A 15,648-nucleotide genomic window follows, 5' to 3' on the forward strand; every position below is an offset into this window, starting at 1 on the left:
TGAAAGTAATACAAAATGCTTTATTCCCAAAAAATGTCGAGTTGCTCGTGACCGTAGTATGAACAAACGAATCAGGTTGTTCAATTGACTTTTCATGTCGCTTCAGCACTCAAGAAAGAGTCTTTTCGTTCCTGAGAAAACACAGGATATTTCTCTTTATCAAAATTTTTGACTGCAACGCTGGTACTGACATCACTGAAAACCTCGTCGCCATCCTACATTTTGAAATTGTCAACAAAACTCATTTCAAGGTAATACACACTCACTCCAATCAACTCAAAAATACGCTTACGGACACGATGATGTGACGTGTGGTTTTCAAGTGTTATGAGCTCATTCCAATATTTGCCATGTTTCATCATAAGAGCGTCATCACCCTTATCATCAACTCTGTTCCAGGCTTGTATTAAATGTTGAAATTTTTCGTGGACTAAAGTAACCAAGTAAAGACGAATTGCACTGGAACAGTGCTTTGTGCAACCCTCGGTTGGTTCGTAACCCTGTAACCAATCAACGCCCATTGTAGCAACAAGTTGCATACATTTTTCTGTCGTTAGTTTCATCTAAACGAACTAAGAATCTATCAAAGACCAACAAAAACTCTTACTTCTTCTAGTACATTTGATGATTTCCTCCTTTGACTCTTGAACGATAGAATACAGGATGGATCCAAAAGCAAAAGAGGAACTGTACAGAATACGCAAAATAACCAACATTCCTCGTTTGAGATAATTTCATCGAGAAGTGTACGAACGAAAGCAAATAGTTGTGTCGAAGACAGTAACGTAAAAACCCCTGCAAAACGCGAACGAAGACGAGTATCGGGGCCCTTCTCAATAAGACAGTTCCTTCAAGACCATAAGATTTACACGTTAAAAAGTTGCAAACTAACCAATCTGACTCCATCGTCACTTTCCAAAAATTCCAAGCGTAGTGTAGGCCCTCCATAAGCCTCGAACCTATCATATCTTGTTGACTCTGAGAGATAAATTTCAAGGTGGTGAAAACCCGTTCTCGAACATCATGTTGACCATCGTCTTCAAAGATGAAACAAAAAAGGGATGAAAGCACTTCAATGGGAACCACAATACTAAAATGTAACTTCAGAAAAAGAACTTGCAAAAAACATTTGAAATAAAACACACCCGGACCACACAGACTGGCAAATGATGCTGCAAACATGTCTCCGAATTGTGGCATTCCGAGAGAAGACCAAATGATCAAAGACTTTAAGAAGATGCTGTACAAGGACAGAACCTGAATCTACAAACGAATGCTCCACATTTCTCAAAAATTCCACACTGGCTCCTGTATTATAACTGTGACTTTCGTTAGCATTGCTTTGAAGATCCTTTATACTTTCAGAGAGAATATTCTGTAAGTTGAATAACAAGGATAGTTTTTGATTTTCCGCAACGATACTGGATTGCAGTATCAAAGTAATAGACTCTATGAGAGAAGACATATAAGAACAGTCAAACTTTGAATAAATAAGAGCGGCCTCCATCGCCGTAGAAAACCAAGTTTCATCAAAAGAAATGTCACTCTGGAGACGACATTTCAAAAAATCAAAAATTTTGTCAAAAAACCAAAATAATGCTGTTCTTATAGACTCATGAATACTCTTCGATGTGGCATAAGCACTTAGCGATGCGATTCGGACAAAAATGGTAGAAACGACTTTCCAAGTGTTTTCCTGAGCGTTAGATGTGATAGGTATAGCCTGCCAATCAAATGTCTGTCTTTTTGCAACAGCTAAGAGCTCGTGTAACAACTCTTCAACTTCCATCTGAAAGGTCGGAATTCTACATAGTTTGCGAAGACTCTACAAAATTTTAAACTTGTTTGAACTGTTGAAGACGGAAACCTATACCTTCATAACTGCATTTCCAAGAACAGGACAGAGGTTGCAAGTGAGAATTTGTTCTACGTAACAAAAGAATTTCCTTGCTCCCTCAAGACCTGCTGGTGCTGATTCATATAATGAACTCAGCAAGCAGATAATATTGGAAACGACATGAACTCCGATATCTCTTGAATTCAAACAAAACTCGAGACAGGACAAAAGGTAGCGTTCATATGGCGCCAAATACTCTGGATCCCACTCGCAAGCTGTTTCTAAAAAAAGAGTGGCTAAATGATAATGTTCATCAACCTGAGCACTGGAACGCTCGATATTCTGATATACATTCTGAAATGTTTTTGCAACAATACTCATAGCGCACTTAACAAGGTTCTCCTATAGACTGTTAGTTCAATCAAGTCACTAAGTTTTTAAACATACCAGTAAGTCTACGCCAGCAACATTGACTTCGGAAGCAACATCAAAAAAAGCTTTCCTAGAACAAATTGACTTCAAAGCGCTCTGTAATTCAAATATTTCATGATAGAACTGCACAAGCTCATATGAAGATCCAACTTGAACAGATAACTTTCTTTGGGCATACTGAAGATATTCTTCCAGACAGTCCATGCAAATCTCCTTGACTGCTTCTTCTTCATCTTCAAGGCGACTGATAACGTGCCTCAGTATCTTTTTCCTCGGCACAATGGTGCTGGAAGAAGCACTCGTTGTTGTATAGAAGATCAGCAACACTTTTGCAAAACATACTGCGACCTTTCTCACGGAAGGGCTGCTGTCACGCAAGCGTTCGACAACAACATCCGTCCAAGAGGCTAAAGATGTGGAGAAATCCGACTTTCTCTGTGAAAGTTGATGCACATTAACACTGGTGAACTGCAAGCCAAGTTCGACAGATACTGCACGAACTGAAGCAGAAGGATTACGCGATAAAAGAATTAAAGCATTTTCCACCCAACCCAATTCAACAAAGAATTTCGGGTCTGCTCTTAACAACAGCTTGATGCTTTGAATCAACTTTTGTCTTTCCTGTTGACTAGCTACAGAAAATGCAGAAAAGAGCGCTTCGACAGTCTGAAGTGGTCCTGTTTTTGTTAAAGAACATGATGCCGCTGAGCATTGGACAACTTCATTTAAGGAGAGTTGAACTGCTTTCGAAAGATTCACGCCTTGATGTTTCTTTGTTTCTTCGAAGATAATATTTACCTTCTTTGAAATACGACTTAATACTGTAACCCAACAACCTAACGAATGTGGAGCAAGTTGTTCCAAATGAAATGTATTTGAATCAAACAACACAAAGGTTTGATCGTGTTCTGTGATCATTGCACATATTTTACACTCTCTATGTTCCATTTGTACTTCTAGCAAACGAACAGATATCTTCGTAAGTATTTCAATAGCGATAAGTCGCATTTGAGAGTTATCTGGAAAGATTGGATCAGCTAGATACATTTCTGCATAATGCTCTTACCGTTACAAGTCTTTAGCCCCTCCAGACACAATTGAAAGAGAGATGCAACTACAAAGAATGCGCTAGGAAATAACAAATCAGGAAAAACCGTCAAAATAGAATCAACAAAGCTTAGAATGGCTCTCTTCTTTGAAAAAGAGTGTGTTTTCTTCATAACTTCTTGGACATATGCGACTAAAATATCGCATTTAGATGCAAACTCTGTATAGAAAACATCCTCTGCTGTTTCCTTGGGAATTATTGGTTTAGCCTTTTGGAGGCAACATCCTCGTCGTGCTTCGTAGATTTGGTTTCCTTTCTGCAGATTACATGCATAACATCCACTCGTATTCAGGAGGCGCAATACATTCGTAATCTCTTCTCTGACATGTACCGAAGCCAATTGAGGTTTATTCTGTTGCCCAAATTGTAGCAGCTCTACAGTCTCAAAAAAGGAATATACTGTTCTCCACATAATCTCACTCTGAGATAAAGGTAAAACTTCAAAAAGAATTGTAATAAGAGCTCGAGAACTAGAAGCAATGGATTGCATCTTGGTGTCCAATCCAAAGTAAGCAAATGTTAATAGCTTTTGATAAATTGGTGGTTGCGCGAATCCTGAAGATACAACTTCGTTCAAAAGATCAAGGATTTGAGTTAGCAAAATATGCACAAGATGGTAAACTCGAGAAATACAAGCAACAGATTCACAAAATTCACACTGCTTCTGACTTTGCAAAACGTTTCCAAGTGCCAGAATACGTTTGATTGCGGCTGAATTACTAAGCAAAGCATCAGTGACACTAGAAAAGGTGAACTCTAACTGTTTTCTCAGAGAATACCACTTTGGCTGGTGGAATTCAAGTTTCAAGAAAATAAGAGCAAGATGTAACTGGAACACTATTAATTCTCCCTAAGACAACGAGATTAGTACCAGAAACTGAAGATTGCAAGCCAAATCCTACGCGTTCAGAATTTAAACTTAGACTATTAGATAATGAGGAAAAAAGTTTCTTCGTTATGCCAAAATATTCGTCAGGAAATTCCTGTGAAAGCATAGACTCCTGTAGAGCAGTTAGAAAACTAGAACTTTGAAGAAACAGTTGATGGAAAAGTTCCCAGTTTTCCGTTGACAAAGCATTCTGTAGAATAAATAGATTATGTTCGATTCCCTTCTCTTCACTATTATCAGTGTCTTGTTCAGACTTGGCTACTACCATAACTTGCTATTTCGAAGACGGAATAAATTCAGATTGGCGCCAAAATTCTATTTATCGTATAGATTTAAATCCATTCAACGATTCTCTGTCTTACGCGTTAAGGCTCTTCGAGTTTTCAATGGATATCTAAAGTTTCTCTTCCAGTGTTTGTGCAAACAGTTGGCTCATTCTCTCAAGCCCATCTTGGTTCAATTGGAATGGTCCTTTGAAGCAGGCTTAAATGTAGCTTGTGACTTTCTAGGCACGTCCTTTCTTTCTCTTCATATAGGCTTTTGAGGGGTCAGTAAACTTAAAGGGCTTTCTGAGAACTTCAAAAGTGTGAAAGTTACTGGACAACTTGCATTTTCGTTAAAACGGAGAATATCTGTCTCTTTATTCTGTCCAACACGCTACTATCCAAAATAATATTTAATCAAGTCTTTCAATGTCTAAAGCCAGGTCTGAATGACTTGAAGAACAAGTTTTCAATTTGCATGGATTTCTGAGTGTCACCAACAGACCAAGATTCCAAAAAAACCTAGAGGACGTATAAATTGACCACTTCATAGGAATGTTTAGATAAACTCCATTATCTCTTGCATCATGCCCTTTGCTTGACGACCATACATTCCTCCAAAGAGATTCTAAGAAAATATCAGAGAATATACATCAGAAAAGCTATACATACAAAGTGATTCAAAACATGATAAAGGTTGTATATAGTCCTCCTTTGTTCATATCCTTCTTCTAAAGGAAATTCATCATTATATGCCGTGTAAAAATCCTCTGGCAACCTTCCGAATAGCTCCGTCATTGCAATGTCAACTTCTCGATCACCGTAATAGGTAGCTGGATCGAAGATAACAGGTTCTCCGGTGTTGAGAAAACCAATATTACCCGACCATAGATCTCCATGAACTAATGAGGGAATGACATTTTGCTTTTGGTTAAGAAGCTTTTCCACTTTTTGCAATAATGTTGCCTCATCTTCGAGTCTTAAATTATTTCGCTTTGCCAGCTCTATCTGATAGTGAAGTCGATAGTTTACAAAGAACTCTGTCCAGTTGCTAGTCCAGGGGTTCAACTGAGGAGTTGGACCTTTAATTGAAGCATGAGTAAAGGTAATCTTACATTCCATTCAGAAAAAATACCTATTGTATTGCCCCTATGCCACCCAAATCCTCTGTCACTGGTGCAGCGGTGCATCATCGCAAGTCTAGCACAGTAACGTTAAAGAAACTTTTGCTCAACACTACAGAAACGTCTCATACTGTTTTCCTAACAATCCATATTCCCTTTTTCCTGCTCTATTTGTCATATTTAGGTTTTCAAGAATCAAGAAACTAAAGCGGTCCGTAGAGTCGTAGCAAATGGGTTTGGGCAATCTTATAGTCTTTGTGTTGTACATTTCCAAAACACCGTAATATTCTGCAGCTAGCATACTTACTTCAGAAGGAATGCCAATTTTAGCGAAAAACTTCAAGCCGTCTAAAAGCAACAGTTGAGAGTAAATCAGAAAACGGCACTTGGATATAAATACCAGAATCTTTGCTAAGAATAACTCTTGTATCGCTAACACAACCGCCACCGACGGAAGGACCAATACTTGCCTTGAACTCCTTGCCAATAACAGCTGAAACTGCACAGCTTATCTTTTCTTCCAACTGCATAAAGGCCATCGATTGCAGACCGTTAATGAGATTTTATATCGAAAGCTGATTTTGATGAACCCAAAAGGTACAAACATCGATGGTTTCCTTTTGGAAGACCCGCAAGATGGCAAGCAACGTCTTGTAAGGAACGAGGATGTGAGCGCTTCGAGTGACCAAGTACTTTCCACTGATATTAAGCCACTATGCGGAGGTTGTTCTCGTTCAGGAGTTTCCGTTGAAAAAGAAGTTAAGACCACAGTTTCGCAACACAAAAAGCGAAGAAGAGTTTTGAGAGTAGTTAGTATCAGCTGCACGCATTGTAGGCAAGCGAAGCAAGCCTGTGATGACTTTCGCCCTTGCAGGAGGTGTGTGAGACTTGGTCTTCAAGCTACCTGCGTCGATGCACCGTCTTCAAGGCCACGTCGTTGTCGAAAACCAACTAGCTCTTTTCAGGTCTCAAATATACATTCAATATTTCAGAGAAAAGGGAGTAATTCTGTTTTCGAACCAGACTCTGACCAGAATGACCGGCAAAACGAAACTTACTTCGATCACTCCTGCCCAAGTCTCGAACACGAGACTAGTTGTTCTTCTTTCAATCACGTTGATTTTTCCGAAACGATACAAATAGAAGGAGGTACTTCCCCTGGACAAGATTTGGAAGCTCGTTGGTTTCAAAGCTCTATAGCTGAAGAGAGGGTTTCAACTTTATTTATCCCTGTAGATTGTTTGACTAGAGGAAAGCCTATAACATCTGTAAACTTAGATTGCGAACAGGTTTCAAATAGGACTATTCTTGAAGAAGCTTCTGGTAGTGACACACTTGTTCACTGGAGACCGCTCTACTCTTATGGATCAAGTAAGGAGACAGTTGATGAAGATTGTTTTCCTTTTATGAATTCAGAAAATCTGTTAAGTACAAATAGTGACCACTGCAGTGATGAGGAAAATTACTCGGATCTTATATACTCACTTTCTAAGAAAGAAGGTCTCATCTTTGTCACAGGAAGGATTTGGGATATCATGGTTTCTTGGGATCAGGTATATGTTGACCTATTTTGAAAAATTCGTACCTTACATATATTAAGGAATTACAGCATAAAGTTGAAAATGTAGAGGATGAACAAATTTTAGATTTGGCCAAATCTGAAGTATTATTTTACTTTGTGGCTAAAAGTATTGAGAGATATGTATGTGTGTCCAACATACGATGAATTTTTCTTTAACTCTCTCCAGGTTCAGTTTTTCTCTTCGAATGTGCAGGACTCTCCTTATTGCAGCCTCTTTGCATTAAATGCTGCAATTCAGTCTTTGGATAGTTCAAGTGAACATTTTGCCCAAAGAATGGTTTCTTTACTACCTCCCAAGTCCCCAGTTTTATCTAATGACCAGCAAGATTTGTTTTTAGAGTCAGTTCCTATTGCGACTCTGAAAATGAGTGTGTCTTTGGATGATTCGTGGCATAAAATCTTATACGTAAATGGCGAGTGCTGTGATTTGTTTGGCACCACTAGACAAACGTTGATAGAGGTAAAGTCTCTTTATAAGGTTCACGGGTCTACTTTTCAAAGTGCGCTAGCTTCTTAGTGACCCTTCTTCGTTGCATGTTATCTTTGTAGATAATGGGTGGTTTGTGGAACCTTTGAAGACGTTATGCAGTCTTCGCAAAGGAATCCTGAAGAGAAAGAGCACATTCAGACTACGCTCACTTCGAAACGAAATTTTAGATTGTCTTGTTAGTACTTCCTTTGGAACGGATTCTGACTGGTTGCCCAAATATATCATTTTCTACATTCAGAGTTTCCACAAGTTGGGAAACATAGGAACACACGAAACTTCGAAGGAATCTACCAAATGTTCTTCGAAAGAAAAGCAGCAAACTGATCAGGTCTACTCTGCTGGAACATCAGGTAGGTTAAAGATATAAATAAGCAATACTCTAAAAATGTTATGTTCAGCTCGCGACAGCATTTCATTTCCAATGTCCATGTCACGTTTGGATTCTGTTCATAGTGATTCAACATCCACATGTTGTCCAATAGACAAGGTTCAAGCTAGTTCAGAGCGGCACTTGTGGCCGCATGTATGACTGGAAACCTTGTAGGTACATTTCATAACTGTAATCAATTTATCACCTCAGTATTTGGAGCGCTAGGTAATTTTCTTCTTTAGATGTAATCAGTCTTCTCAACTTATTTAGGTGTTGCATTAGTGTGACATTATCAAAAGCATGAAAATTTATTTCCATAGTTCAACGCAAGCATCTCATTTGATGCAAGAAGCTTATGGCTTGTTACTTTTATTAACTATTATTATAATTATTGGATGTATGTGTCGCTATCAAAATTACTTCAATATAGCTGTGGTTACTGAGGAGAGCTCACCGAACCTTGTATGCAAAACATTCTGAACTCTGAAACACTTCTAAAGAATTCCAATATTGCCGTATTGGTCTTGAGACAAGAAACTTTCATTGCTCCTCCCATAGATGGAGTCTGTCTGAATCTGAAGCCTAGTTTTCTAGTTCCGTGTTTTGAACAATCGTATACAAGCTGTTATGCGACTTGAAGCATTTTCTCATGAGAAACTCTATCGACAAAATAGACTTTTTAGTATTCGAGACTTTATTCGAAGAAGACTGTCAAGTGACTTTCTATTTACCAATAAGTAGGCATAATTCGGTGCCATTTTTTGTCGTCATGTCTATCAAATAGAATTCGTACGTTTCCTGTACTAAGTGAGTCGTGAAAAGTTTAGAAAAATATTTAGAAAAGCTCGCCAATAGAGCATCGAACACCGCCTCCACCAACACGTTCGATAGTCGAAATATCAACATGAAGCAAGTCCTATAGAATTATCATCAAGAATGATAAGCAACAAAAACACTCTTACGTGTTGGTGTTTTTGCAACAGTTCCAACTGCTTACTGTCGAATGCGTGATACTACCAAAATTTTAAAACTGAACAAACCACAACCAACTACACTCACTGCAGTACTACTCATCAACATGACTGGCTTGCCATAAAAATTTTCAACTTCTAAAACATTTCCACAAAAACTATTAACCTGACTTAAAGAAATATCAACAACTTCATGAGAGTCCTAATATAAACCATCATCAGCCACGTGATACAGTTTCTCTAAAAAACCGACCATCAGACGAGTGCAGACTCTTCTTCTCTCTTCTTTATCTTGTATACTGCTCGAACAAATTACCGCAACTCGGGTTCCAATACTCATCATAACATTTGTATGATAAATTGGTCTAAATAAAGTGAGTTCATCAAATACAATAGTCTTCATTTAAAGCTCACCTTCCCGATGCATCCCATGCCGTGAAAGGTTCTAAACTGTAACCCATAACTCTTGCCCAGGTTCTGGCAAGAGTAAGGTCTGTTCGTTCCGACAGACAACAATATGCCACTCTGTTTGAAGAGTTAGTTAGTATATTGATCATAAAAATGAGATCAAAAAAAAGTACCGGTTAACCCTATCAAGAACGAGACTTCCTGTTCCTTCTAAAAATCTGGGTTCCAGTGCTTCTTCATGTCTTGTCAAGTCAAAGACATTTGTATATCTACGAAACATAAAGAGTCGATGAAGAAATTCTGGTCGCCTCTCTTTTCGTCTATTGGGAGCCTTCATAGGATACAATACCAGTGTACATTCTCCAACTTCAAGATCTACAAAAAATGGTTACGGAATTTCTTCCAATGCCTTTTTTCAAAGTTACCAGTGTGAGTACTGAACCAGTTATTTGGATATACAGCATCAGGGGTGTCGTGATAGGGCTCATGAGTAAATAAATGCACTCGAAGACCAGCAGCATCTTTAGCGGTAACAAGGTTGTATAGTGATGCATATTCACAAAGTGCCTATTGAAGAATAAGGAGAGAGAGAAAGAATAACATATGAAACCATAAGAATACGTACTTTCTGTTGTAGGTCTGCGACATCTTGACTGCGAGCAGAATCCATAAAAAAATTATCCTCAGCAGTATATACGTTCGGCGCAAAGGCAGTAGGTGCAACCTTTTATATTTTCCATTATTAACTGCTTCGAATTTCAACATTACCTACCATAAGAACATGGTTTGTGCTTTGTTGGACAGGAACATCTTCCCGACGAAATGCAACTACTTCACTCTGCATTTTACAGTCAAAGGCAGAATAACCGAAAAACAAATTCATACTTCGGTTGAAACTGGAACAACGCGCAAGCCAGCTTCATGCAAAAATTCAGTGAAATCCAAGTCATGTCTTTCCAAGGAGAAATGAAACCTTCAGTTGCATGTTCAACATAAAGTCATACAAATCTTTTCTACTCTACTTACTTTTCCGTTTCAAAGTAGAGATTGACCAGTCGTCTCTTTAAAGGATTCTAAAGCCATTCTAAGAATAACAATCAAAAAGTGAGTTTGCTTACTTGCACGCTATCTAAAACCACAACAATATCATCAGAGACTACTTTGATACAGCTGCTTAGAGTAGCATGCGAGATAGACCGATCAAATATATCTCTTTTGAACATAAGTTCAATTGTAGCTAAACCCGCAAAGACACAAATACCTGACAGCTGCAACACGTTTCGAATTGAAAATTCCGCTGTACAAGGCTTTGGTAAAGCCATCATAGTTTGTACGAACTGAAAAAGTCAGAAGAAACACAAGGTTAGACGTACTTACGGCCAATACCAACTAGGCATATTTTCTCGTCTATCCAAACTACATCTTCGCTTGACAACTTTCCCAGGAAACAAAGGTAAATATGAAAACTCGAAGTTGAAAGAATTATCGAACCTTCTCATTTGAAGTCATATTTAGTTTGGCGATAGAGTTTGCAATTTCCACGGCTTTTCTTCCTCTCTTTTCTTCACTGAGATTTCCTTGGAATAACTGAGAAGCCACTTCTGAGGAGTTCCAAGGAGTGAAACAAACCTCCTGTCAAGTTCAAAAACGCAGATTGTTTACTAGGATCAAAAACAGAAGGTCTCCGAGTCTCGTCAACAGTTTCTGAAAAAGATTTCTTTAGCTGCAGTGCCTGGTGCAATCATTCTTTACTTTGGAGTTTCTTTGTCGAAGAAATACTCACCTCTAAAGTACGCCATATCCTTCCAGAAACCCGTGTGATTGAACTCTTCGCTAAGAGACTACGTGACCCTAAGGTTACTGTATGCATAAGACATGAAGATATCCTTGTGCCACGCGCAAACATGAAATACTTGTCCAATCATACAAAAATTTTGTAAATGGGACATATTATGAATGAATGGAGGTTGAGTGCTTGTTTTGACAATTTCACATAATGCTCTTAGCTCGTTCCTACTTGATGAGGTTATTGGGCAGTCGAATGTTTTTCAAGTACACTGCTTTATCAATTTGGTGGAAACTCAACAAATGATACCCATTTCTTTGAGCAAAAACTGTGGAATGATAACTATATGAGCAATTCCCCAGAGTAAAAGGTAATCATATAGTTGTAAAAGAAAGTTGCCTTTAAGAATTATCAATACCAAATTTAGTAGATATACTTTGTGATGGAACAATAAGTGGTAATTGTTTTCACAAAAAAATATTCCTACCGAGTTAAAGGCAATCATTATGAATCTTTACAACTTCATTAAAATACGGTTTCATAAAATTTCTATTTTCTGTAATCAGTCATCAATGAGCTTGTTACCTCCGTCACAATTTTCCAATAAACACGTATCAAGGTGATAATATTAATATACTGAGAATATTTCTTTAACGCCTTTGTAAACTCTTCCTTCACTCTTGCGCCCAAGTCTCCTAATTCAATTCCACAATAGTCAAAGCTATGGCCATATAGGTTGTCAGGATCCTCAGAATTCAACTTGATATACAAATGCGGCAAACGAAATGGCACACCTGATATCTTGCATTTTACCAGGATACAGGAGTCCGTTTCACAGATATATACATCAAGACCCCTACAAAAATGTTTCAAATTTTCACATTCTAGTTTTATAATCTCAACGGTATTTCCTATTACGATATAAGACAACTGTTACTTCCTCAATGCGATTCCACTTACTGAAGCTATCTTCTGGAGCCTCGGGATGACTACGAGTTCCACTTATATCTGTATGCCGACCTCTTCTTCCTATTAGCCTTGAAAATCGCAGCAACTGTAAATTTCTTTCCTTAAGCTTGGCTACGTTAGCATAAACACTGTCAACTATTGAAGATATCATATACCTTGTTCAAAAACAATTCAGCGTGTTCAGTGTTTCTTCTCAAGCTTGCTGTTGATATATCAAGTTGTTCCTTTGTCTTCAAAACAATGTCTTCTTCTCCTTGGGAATTCAACGACTCTTTTCCGGTTTTGCTCTTGGAGAACGTGTTCGATGTACTTCTTTCTATTTCAGAAGAGCTAACGGAATTCGATACAACAGGTTGGTCAATAATATCGGTCCTAACTGAAGGTGGTCTGGCACTTTTGATACCAGCACTTTGTGCTTCAAAATCTTCAGAACTTTGCTCTGGTGCACTTCGCTTCGCTCCTTTTGTTTTATTCCGAACTTTGTTTCTTTCCATTGTTCCACTGTTCTGTAAGGAATCATGAATAGTTGCTGAACGATGTGAACGAGCCGAGTACTGCGAATGTTGCGAAGGTTCTGTATCTGTATAAATAGCTCCATTAGAATTTATACGAGCGATAGAACTTTCGTTTGTTTGCGACCCTTCAAATGAGAAGCCTGGAGTAGACATACCACCAACACGAGTATTCGTTGTCGACGTTCTCGTATTAGTGTCTACTTGTGAATTCGTTTGTTCAAAGCGTTGTTGATTTATAATCGAAAACATGCCAGTCCGAGCACTACAGCTTGCATAGTTTAAGAAAACGTCAATAAACTTTACAAGCATTTCCAAATACGGAGACCCGACTTCGAAACGATTACTTCTCGTAGCAATAACTTCTCCCAATGCTCTCTCAATAACCGAACCAATCTCAAGCAAGAATTGGATTTCAGGTATTCCGACATCCACTTCTCTAATAATATCCAAACAATGTCTAAATTCTTCAATATAACGCAGGAGAGTCTGATTCATGTGATAGTTCTAAATTCTTCTTATCAGAACGAAGCAAATAATTTGCCAAATAATTTACCTCTTTTTGGTGGAGGAGAACATGACTCTGAGTTGGAATTCGATCCGATGTTGCATGATTAATATTGTTCGGAGTTATCCTTGACATATAAGGAGAAGGCTTTTGCCCGGAAGTAACTCCATGCATTGCGAAACGCAACTGATCCTGATTTTGTGGATATGGATCAAGGCTATATAGAGAGGAAGTGTTTGCAGTTATCGTGGAGTTCTGGGGCTGAGGAGAACTAAAGTTTCTCAAGTCCTGCAAAAAAGATAAGAAAATGAAAGTACAAATAAAAATTACAATACCGCAAGATTGAAGTTGGAGTAGCCCATTTGCTGTTGATTTTCGTTTCTTGCTCCACTAAACTGTGACGAAGCTTCACCTGCACCTCTGGTGGAAGAACCTGCCTTCCACAAATTGCGATACAAATCGGGACGGGAAGGAGTGCCATCCAATCTTTCTTCAACTCGTTCTCTGGAATAGCCAGAAGATAAGAAACCACTATGAAAGTCAAGTTCTTGCTTCGAACGCGGACCCATTTGTGCGGGACCGCCTTCTCGAACAAAAGGTTTTCTTCCCAAGGGTTTCACACAATTGTTATTGACTCCAGGAGCAAAGTTATCCAAGTTTGCATTCCTATAGCTAGCTGCTCTATTGTAGGCTGCATTCTTTTGCGAAAAATTGACAGATGACTGGTGAGCTTCGGAGCTCTGTTTCAACGCTGCTGCAACATTTGAATACGGCTGTACAACATCTTCTTGTTGAGTTACGAATCCTGATTTCAAGGTACGATGAAGGCTCTCTCCACCACGTTCTTGACTACGATCACTTTTTCTTGGCGCAAAAGTATTAAACTCTCTGTTTGTACGAATGTTCGGTCCTTCTTCGGAAATATAACATTCTTGTCCATAAAAATTGAGCAAAGGAAGAACGCAGATACTTTATACCGTACCTGTAGATCCGTCAGCAAAGTTTCTTTGCAAAGTCGACAAGTCCACAGTTGGCTGTTCAAGTGTTAAATAATTTCCACTCCTTCTCTGCGTCTGTAGTACTGGTGGTGTGTTTGAAGAAAACTTTCCTGTAGAACCATCTCTCGGCTTTCGAACACCAGCCCATTCAACTCCTTCCACTCGTTCCTTTCTCGAGAGAGAACCCGGAGCTCTTCGGAGAGGGCTACGAATATCTCCATAACTTGAGTGAGTAAACTGTCCTGAACCACTGACTGGGTATTGGCTCGCCATAAGAAAAAAGAAGCAGTCTGTTAAGAAACTTTATGAAGCACATTCAAGGAGACTACCCATGGTTTTCATCCACTTGTCTAAGATTTTCCAACAGATTGAATCAGATTCTGGAAATAATTATGCGAATTGTTCTTTAGAGTTGGTTTCAAGTGTTTTGGATGAGTCTATCAAGTGAGCAAGAACAGCAAAGTTTCTCTTAAGTATTTCGATGACAGTAGTCTCCTGGTCAACATCTATCATTGAAGCCAAGTTACTTGATCTATTATTGATTTCGGACATCACTTCAGAACAGTCTCTTTTCACGTATTGAGAAACAGACTTGAAAAGAAGAAGAAATATTTTGCTGCTACTAAAGAAATTTTCACCAAGTATGTCTATTAAAATGTCTGAACAACCAAATATTCCCGTCTTCCGTAGTGGAACAATAAAAATAGGACGTTGAAAGTCACCAAGTCGAAAGCAGTATTCACGTTCCCTTCTTTGTATACCAAACAAGAAGTCGAGTAACACTAAATGTACCCAGTTTTCTTTCTGTGCGATGGCATATGACGACTTATTTTTGAACCAAGTGGAAGGTTGTTGGGAAGGCTTCTCCAAGAACTGTAAGCATTCAACAGCTTCATATGATCTTAATAGAAAAGGAATGGCAACAGTCTTGTTTCTCTCGCCATCTATAAGCAGCCTTCTACCCAACAATTTTCGCAAAGAAGTAATCATACGATTTTTCCTTGCAACTCGATATAGAGTGCCTTGCTTAACATAGACTGGAGTTTCTCTCATTAGGATCACGTTTTCAGTGTACAACTTCTCAGCTATAACTGAGATGAGAAAGCTAGACAACGCTACGTCGCAGATACTTCTCTCCAGCGGCACTAGCCAGCCCAACTTCAATCCTATGTTTTCGAGTCTTCCAGTAACTGTATCGTTTTCCAACCACTCAACTAGTATTTGGCTACAACCGCTCACTCCAGACTTTGAAACATTGTTGCCAAACTCATCTTGAACAGCAATAATGTTATGTATCTCTAATAGTTGCGCACAATACACAATAACCGAAAATCTTAGTGACATAGTTACGAGCACCATAAATAAAAAAGGATGCTTCACTATGTGAAACATGACAAATCT

The 15,648-nt window shown here is 38.6% G+C and overlaps 6 protein-coding genes across 8 annotated transcripts; 1 reads left to right on the top strand and 5 right to left on the bottom strand.

The window, feature by feature from the left end:
• Positions 1–4: 4 nt before the first annotated feature.
• Gasu_05250 (uncharacterized protein) lies at positions 5–4,708 on the bottom strand. The gene is made up of 9 exons (XM_005708903.1): positions 4,280–4,708; positions 3,336–4,227; positions 2,285–3,288; positions 1,874–2,239; positions 1,146–1,825; positions 893–1,090; positions 608–848; positions 267–563; positions 5–215 (listed from the first exon to the last, which is right to left on the bottom strand). The coding sequence occupies exons 1-9, from the start codon at positions 4,532–4,534 to the stop codon at positions 93–95; spliced, it is 4,056 nt and encodes a 1,351-aa protein (XP_005708960.1). The 5' UTR covers positions 4,535–4,708; the 3' UTR covers positions 5–92.
• Gasu_05260 (fructosamine kinase) lies at positions 4,570–6,208 on the bottom strand. Of its 2 annotated transcripts, XM_005708904.1 has the most exons (5): positions 6,054–6,208; positions 5,785–6,001; positions 5,665–5,729; positions 5,202–5,611; positions 4,874–5,157 (listed from the first exon to the last, which is right to left on the bottom strand). In XM_005708904.1, exons 1-5 carry the CDS (start codon positions 6,190–6,192, stop codon positions 5,089–5,091), a joined length of 900 nt encoding a protein of 299 aa, XP_005708961.1. In that variant the 5' UTR covers positions 6,193–6,208; the 3' UTR covers positions 4,874–5,088. The 2 variants fall into 2 exon arrangements, with proteins under 2 accessions (XP_005708962.1, XP_005708961.1); XM_005708905.1 differs by having other exon boundaries at positions 4,570–5,611.
• A 20-nt stretch (positions 6,209–6,228) lies between these two features.
• Gasu_05270 (transcription factor, zinc ion binding protein) lies at positions 6,229–8,439 on the top strand. Of its 2 annotated transcripts, XM_005708906.1 has the most exons (7): positions 6,229–7,206; positions 7,254–7,355; positions 7,402–7,695; positions 7,745–8,075; positions 8,124–8,222; positions 8,270–8,320; positions 8,366–8,439. In XM_005708906.1, the coding sequence occupies exons 1-7, from the start codon at positions 6,238–6,240 to the stop codon at positions 8,380–8,382; spliced, it is 1,863 nt and encodes a 620-aa protein (XP_005708963.1). In that variant the 5' UTR covers positions 6,229–6,237; the 3' UTR covers positions 8,383–8,439. The 2 variants fall into 2 exon arrangements, with proteins under 2 accessions (XP_005708963.1, XP_005708964.1); XM_005708907.1 differs by lacking the exons at positions 8,124–8,222; positions 8,270–8,320; positions 8,366–8,439 and having other exon boundaries at positions 7,745–8,119.
• A 9-nt stretch (positions 8,440–8,448) lies between these two features.
• On the bottom strand, positions 8,449–11,408 carry Gasu_05280 (uncharacterized protein). Its single transcript, XM_005708908.1, has 17 exons — positions 11,258–11,408; positions 11,104–11,206; positions 10,966–11,051; positions 10,852–10,909; positions 10,736–10,811; positions 10,593–10,686; positions 10,501–10,547; positions 10,360–10,447; positions 10,247–10,312; positions 10,100–10,198; positions 9,900–10,041; positions 9,648–9,849; positions 9,481–9,591; positions 9,320–9,431; positions 9,155–9,268; positions 9,058–9,108; positions 8,449–9,011 (listed from the first exon to the last, which is right to left on the bottom strand). The coding sequence occupies exons 1-17, from the start codon at positions 11,378–11,380 to the stop codon at positions 8,931–8,933; spliced, it is 1,653 nt and encodes a 550-aa protein (XP_005708965.1). The 5' UTR covers positions 11,381–11,408; the 3' UTR covers positions 8,449–8,930.
• Positions 11,409–11,663: 255 nt separating this feature from the next.
• On the bottom strand, positions 11,664–14,528 carry Gasu_05290 (uncharacterized protein). Its single transcript, XM_005708909.1, has 6 exons — positions 14,232–14,528; positions 13,585–14,180; positions 13,298–13,537; positions 12,385–13,248; positions 12,221–12,335; positions 11,664–12,171 (listed from the first exon to the last, which is right to left on the bottom strand). The coding sequence occupies exons 1-6, from the start codon at positions 14,518–14,520 to the stop codon at positions 11,810–11,812; spliced, it is 2,466 nt and encodes an 821-aa protein (XP_005708966.1). The 5' UTR covers positions 14,521–14,528; the 3' UTR covers positions 11,664–11,809.
• A 6-nt stretch (positions 14,529–14,534) lies between these two features.
• On the bottom strand, positions 14,535–15,648 carry Gasu_05300 (uncharacterized protein). The gene has a single exon (XM_005708910.1). The coding sequence runs from the start codon at positions 15,637–15,639 to the stop codon at positions 14,638–14,640; it is 1,002 nt and encodes a 333-aa protein (XP_005708967.1). The 5' UTR covers positions 15,640–15,648; the 3' UTR covers positions 14,535–14,637.

Source organism: Galdieria sulphuraria (assembly GCF_000341285.1).
Source record: "Galdieria sulphuraria unplaced genomic scaffold scaf_2, whole genome shotgun sequence".
NCBI lineage: Eukaryota > Rhodophyta > Bangiophyceae > Galdieriales > Galdieriaceae > Galdieria > Galdieria sulphuraria.